General features: G+C 55.0%; 1 protein-coding gene across 1 annotated transcript in view; it reads left to right on the forward strand.

The window, feature by feature from the left end:
• PIGQ (phosphatidylinositol glycan anchor biosynthesis class Q) overlaps window positions 1-5,937 on the forward strand; it is a 17,348-nt gene that overhangs the window by 8,710 nt on the left and 2,701 nt on the right. The window contains exons 4-10 of the mRNA XM_023513839.1: window positions 663-794; window positions 927-1,047; window positions 2,669-2,795; window positions 3,033-3,186; window positions 3,333-3,444; window positions 4,127-4,207; window positions 4,691-4,805. Coding sequence (XP_023369607.1) covers window positions 663-794; window positions 927-1,047; window positions 2,669-2,795; window positions 3,033-3,186; window positions 3,333-3,444; window positions 4,127-4,207; window positions 4,691-4,805 — 842 coding nt within the window. The remainder of the gene's footprint in view (window positions 1-662; window positions 795-926; window positions 1,048-2,668; window positions 2,796-3,032; window positions 3,187-3,332; window positions 3,445-4,126; window positions 4,208-4,690; window positions 4,806-5,937) is intronic.

Genomic DNA, 5,937 nt, shown 5'->3' on the forward strand with positions numbered 1-5,937 from the left:
AGGCTCTGTCTCAAAAAAAAAAAAAAAAAAAAGAAGTCTTCCCACCTTGGCTTCCTAAGCGGCCGAGATTATAGGCATGAGTTAGCACTCCTGGCCTCTATGAGTCCTTTAGGTGCCTCCTGCTTCCAGCAACTCCTCTGAATGGAAAGATGGCTCTGAGCATAGCAGAGCTGCAGTTGGGTACTTTTTTCTACTTTTGCTTTTGAACATCTCCTCTTAGCCTCTAAAAGTCTACAGAAGGATCTCAGTGATTCCTTTGCTTTTGTGAAATCTAGTCTCATTGGGAAGTTGGGAGAGCCTTGATGAATCTTCTGGGCTTACCACCATCAGGGCAAGGCACTGACTGGGTGGGAGGTTATGCTTTTACCACTTTTGGGGAGCCACCTTGGTTTGGAGTCTGCAGGTAGGCTTGGGTCTGCACTGTTAGAAGATCAGGTTCTGTGTTAGGTGCTGGCACAGTGAGGATAGCTGCCCCCCACTGCCACCCCTCTTGTATGCTTCCATGTGCTGCTGAGTTCAGGAATGCAGCTCTCCATCAGTGTGGGGGGCCTAGGGCCTTGCCTAGCCCAGCCCTCCCTCTCTATATGGGGAGGGGCATTGGCAGGCAGGAGGACTCATCAAGGGCTGAACCCAGCAACAGTCTCCCCATTCCTCCTCGGCAGGCTTTTCAGACTGTGGCCTCTGTCCTTCCTGGGGAGCAAGCTCTCTACCTGTGAGCAGCTCCGGCACCGTCTGGACCACCTCACACTAGTCTTCAGCGTGCAGAAGGCTGAGAACCCCGCCCAGCTGATGAGGTTGGATATGTAACAGGCCAAGCCCCTACCCCATCCCCACTCTGCTCCAGGCCTATCTTGCTGATCCCTCTGGCCAGGCCCCAGGCTGCTGCTGGCTGCCTCACACCTGCTCTGGCTGGCCCTCCCTTCCAGGAAGGCCAACATGCTCGTCTCTATGCTCCTGGACGTGGCCCTCGGCCTTGCACTGCTATCCTGGCTCCATGGAAAGAACCGAATTGGGCAGCTGGCTGATGCCCTGGTTCCTGCGGCTGATGTAAGTGTTGGGGTGGAGCCCAGCTTCCCAGGAGTGTCCAAAGCCTGCCCTTAGCTTTTCACACTCTGGAGACATGGGCCTTTAGGATAGGAGCCCTCATGCCTGACCCAGAGTAGGTTCCCTGGGAGCCTGAGGGCCGTGTAGGGCAGGTCTTGTTAGGTGCCTTTTTCCCTGGGAGCCAATGCCATGATGTTTCTGTTGCCTTCCCCACCCATGATCAGTCCTCTCCTGACTCCAAGGCCCTCTGCAGAGTGAGTGTCACAGGAACCTCCCCTAACTACAGAGCTGTCCATGTGCAGGCGAGCTCATAGTTCCCACCAGAGGGTGGATCATGTACTTCCAGCATTGATTCTATGATTGTTTCCTGTGCTCCTAGCCTTCTCCTATACATCTGTGCCATGTTCTGGACAGACTGGCCCACCTCAAGTCCTGCAGGGGGCAACCCTGCCCTCCTCTTCTGTCTTCTTGCTTCCAGCATCCACCTTGCCACAATTCCATGCTGCCTTCCTGCCTTCATCTGCTCTGTCTCCCTTCTGCAGTTCCTGTCTGTTCCATTAGGAGCTTATGTTCCTGTTTAGGGCAGCCCTTCAGCCCATGCTTGGGCCTCTAGGGGGATCCTGAGGCTTGGTTGGGTGGCTCTGCATCAGTGTCCAGGCTATAGAACATGGGGAAGGGAAGGCAGGGGCAGGGGAAGGGCTCAGCTGCTTCACTCGTGAAATCCACATTCTCCTTGACTGGCTTCATCCTAGACCTCCCTTTTGCAAAATTGCTCTGAAATATAAATATTTAATTTAGAAATGAAAGTCTCTTCCTGCTGCCAAGCTCTTTTCCTTTAAATATTAAATAAGCTCTATTTATAAAGAACATTCTATTCTCCTTGTTAGTGCTGGTGCAGTTGAGGTAGAAGAGTGCTCTGTGATGGGCACATGGGCCAGAGGTTTTGCTTCTGTAGCCTTGCACTGGTAGCAGGCCAAGGGACCCTCAGGGCCTTTCCACTAGGTGGCATAGCTGGACACTGGCTTTCATTTTAGGGTAGCCAGGACCAAGCTTCTCTGCTTTCTCTTGAATGTCCTTAGTTGGCACTGTCCTTCTCTCTGGTGACAGGTAGCAAAAAGGGCCTGTGGCAGAGGTGCTAGTGTGGCACAGGCTCCCCTGCAGCACTTGAGGTGGGCCAGTCTGTCCAGCTTCAGCTATGTCTAGGAATTTGGGGCTAAGGGCTCCTGTGGGTCCATTGGCCCTGGGGTGGTGAGATGGGAGAGAGGATGACACTCTTGTGTGGAGGTTGACGCCCATGAGGCACACCAGGCCAGGGGCAAAGTGTCAGTCTGCTAGGTGTGCCACTTTAGCCTTCTGGAAGAGGCATCAGACTATAGTCCCCTCAGACTTGAATCCCGGAAGCCATCTGTGAAGAGAGATCTATGGCCAGACATGTCTGGAAAATACTGCCTGTCCATGTTGGGACGTAGTCATCCAGACAGATTGAGGAAGGAAGCCCAGTCTGCCCTTGCCCTGCCTAGACAGACTAGCCTGTGTGGGAGCCCCAGTTACAGACAATCTCAGGGAGATGCAGGCACTGACCTTGGCCCCACCCCTCTGAATCTGCCTTCCTGTGTCCTTGCAGCATGTAGCCGAGGAGCTCCAGCACTTGCTGCAGTGGCTGATGGGCGCACCTGCTGGGCTCAAGATGAACCGGGCGCTGGACCAGGTGCTGGGCCGCTTTTTCCTGTACCACATCCACCTGTGGATCAGTGAGTGCCCAATGGGCAGGGTGAGGCAGGCCTGACACTGGCAAAAGAGGACAGTGGGCTCAGGTCTGTCCAAGGCCCCCTCTCCTGCCTTCCTGTGTCCTGTGCAGCCTGCTGTGCTGGCCAGCTGCCTGGGATGAAGGCTGGGGCCTGTGTACTCACAGTTCCTATCCTCAGTGAGGAGTGGAGGGTCCTGGGACCATGATGGGCCCCCCTCAGAACTGACCTCCACTCTTCCAGGCTACATCCACCTTATGTCCCCCTTCATCGAGCGCATCCTGTGGCATGTGGGCCTCTCAGCCTGCTTGGGCCTGACGGTCGCCTTGTCCATCCTCTCGGACATCATTGCCCTCCTCACCTTCCACATCTACTGCTTCTATGTCTATGGCGCCAGGTGGGCATGTGCTTCCTCACTTGTGGGGACTGGCCTAGTGCAGCCCTCCCAGTCCTGGGTGACAATAGGCTCTAGGGCTGAGCAGGTGAGAGGCCAGTGTGGGAGGGGGCCTTTGGTCTGGCCCTGACAGCACTGGCATCCTGCAGGCTGTACTGTTTGAAGATCTGTGGACTGTCCTCACTCTGGCGTCTGTTTCGGGGGAAGAAGTGGAATGTTCTGCGCCAGCGGGTGGATTCTTGCTCCTATGACCTGGACCAGGTACCAGGCAGGGTTTATGGTTGGAGGTGTACTCAGCTTTGGTTAGTCAGCGTACCTGCACAGCTGCCTGCCTCCAGCCCCAGTCCTGCTGGCAGCTCTGTGGGCCTGGCCATTGTGGCTGCTTGGCCTCTGTAGCTCCTGTTCTACAGTTCACTCTGCCCACTGCAGGCTCTGAGTGCAGATCTAGAGTCTGGGAAGGCATACCAAGGGGCTAAGATGGTACAAACATTCCCTGGAGGGAAGAAGGGCCCTTGGGCTCCAGACCCAGGCACAGAGACTGGAGGTGACCCAGATACAGGCACTAGGAGTGACCCAACACAGAGACTGGAGGGGACCTGGATGCAGGGGATACAAACCCTGGGAGTGACCTAGCACAGAAACTGGCTTTGGTGATTCTATTGGTGTGCTCGACACATATCCGCTGGGCACTACCATCCAGGGTGTTTTGTCTGTGACAATGTACAGGGCTCATATCCTACTGGTCTGACCCCCTATCCATCTTGCCTATAGTTACCAAGTTCATAGGGCAGGGTGGACATGGCCTTCCTGGTAAATGCTGTCAGAAAGCCCTAATTATGGGATGGGACATAATGGTGGGGCAGGGTGGGGCATGACAGGCAGGGCTGCAGTGCTGCTGTGGGAGTCCTACTGATGTCAGGCGTGTTGGGCCCTCTCTCCACAGCTTTTTATTGGGACTCTGCTCTTCACCATCCTCATCTTCCTCCTGCCCACCACAGCCCTGTACTACCTGGTATTCACCCTGGTGAGTTGAGCATGTCTGCATGGAGTGTGCTGGCTGTGGCTTGGACCCTCTGGGCAGTGTTCTGGGGTCTGGAGTTGGCAGGGTCCTACCCTGGGGGGCATACCACTCGTTGCTCTAGAACAGGAGGCTGGGTGCATGGGAGTAGAACCCATAGTGAGTGGGTCACAGAGGCCTCCTTGGTGCCAGGTGCAGGGGCGGGTAGCAGGAGGGGAATGGCACCCAGAGGCCCAGGCCTTCTAGTCCTCCGTCACTCTGTGTGGGGTACTGTCAGCTGTACAGTCTCCTCCTTGGCCCCAGCTCTGTCCTAGTATAAGGTTCAGTCTTCCCCAAACCTCCTAGGTTTTTGGGCCTTTCGTTTGAGGGCCCAGGTCAGGCTCTGTGCATTCTTCCAGGACCCTAGAGCCCCTGTCACTCTTGGTCCATGGCTGCTTTGCTCATGAGCATTTTGGTGTAGCCTGGTCCTTAGCACTGCCTCTGCTACAGCTCCGGCTCCTGGTGGTTGCTGTACAGGGCCTGATCCATCTGCTGGTGGACCTCATCAATTCCCTGCCACTATACTCACTTGGACTCCGGCTCTGCCGGCCCTATAGGCTAGCTGGTAAGTGCCATGTGCTGGGTGGCCAGCATGGGGCAGGAACATATACCCATGGGCCCTGAAGAAGCACTACCTGCACTGGGCATGTGCTTGTGGTATGCATGGAGACAGCCAGCAGGGAATACAGAACCTGCTTCCTGGTCCCATTGCCACCAGTGAGGTGGAGGGAGAGCGCCCACCCACCTGCCACATAGGTTCAGAGACAAAAAGACCTCAGACCACAGAGGTGGCTCGTCCTGTCCTTGCCTTCTATAAGCATGGACACTGGGTGTGTGGTGTTTACCCATACATGGCTCAGAGAAGATTCATCCTTCTGATTACGTGGGGCTGTGTTGGCTTGGAGGGGCCACTGGGCTGGCCAGACCAGTATAACAGGAATGTCCTCCACTGTCGGCCAGGACAAACCTTGCTGTAGCTAGCTATGCCCAACCCCCTACAGTGCCTACATGCTGACCCCAACTTCAGGGGAGGCCATTTTCCCAGGTTACATGGTTATGAGTCAGCCCATCTGGCTCAGGAGCTTTGGACATATCAAGAGACTTAGGGATTTCCTGGCATAGCCATGGTCTTCACTTGTGCCCACAGGTGACTAGCATGCCCAGGTAGCCCTGTGTCCAGGATGGAGCTGGGAAGCTTGGCTGAACTTATGGTGGCTGCTCTCTGCCAGCTTGGAGCTGAAGGATGTGGACGTTGCATGTTCTGTCCAGCTTTGGGCCTAGGCGTGCCTCCTTAGTGGCCAGGTGTCCTTCTGCTCCAGAATCCACAGCCTCCGTAGCCCATGTCTACCTACTGGACATCCACACACCCTCTTTATGAACATCTTTCCAAGCCACTTTCCCTGCCAGCCCTTAGGCCAGGGGCCCATCTGCAATGCTGCCTGTACTTCCTCAGCCCCCACTACCACTGGTCCTTCAGAATGAGAGAACCAGGCAGCTGAGAGAAAGCACTCCCCTGCCTTGCAGCCATAGTGCATCACTCAGTTGTAATTTCTTGGAAAGACCACAGATGCTGCTTCCTTGCTTCATCTTCGAGTTTGCCTTGGGGCCTCTTCATCAATCTTTTTTTTCTGTTCTCATCCCTCTCTTCATCAATTGTTCATTAGCTCTTTTTTTTTTTTTTTTTTTTTTTTGAGACA

Source organism: Otolemur garnettii, unplaced genomic scaffold, assembly GCF_000181295.1.
Source record: "Otolemur garnettii isolate 467f Iridium unplaced genomic scaffold, OtoGar3 scaffold00044, whole genome shotgun sequence".
NCBI classification, from domain to species: domain Eukaryota; kingdom Metazoa; phylum Chordata; class Mammalia; order Primates; family Galagidae; genus Otolemur; species Otolemur garnettii.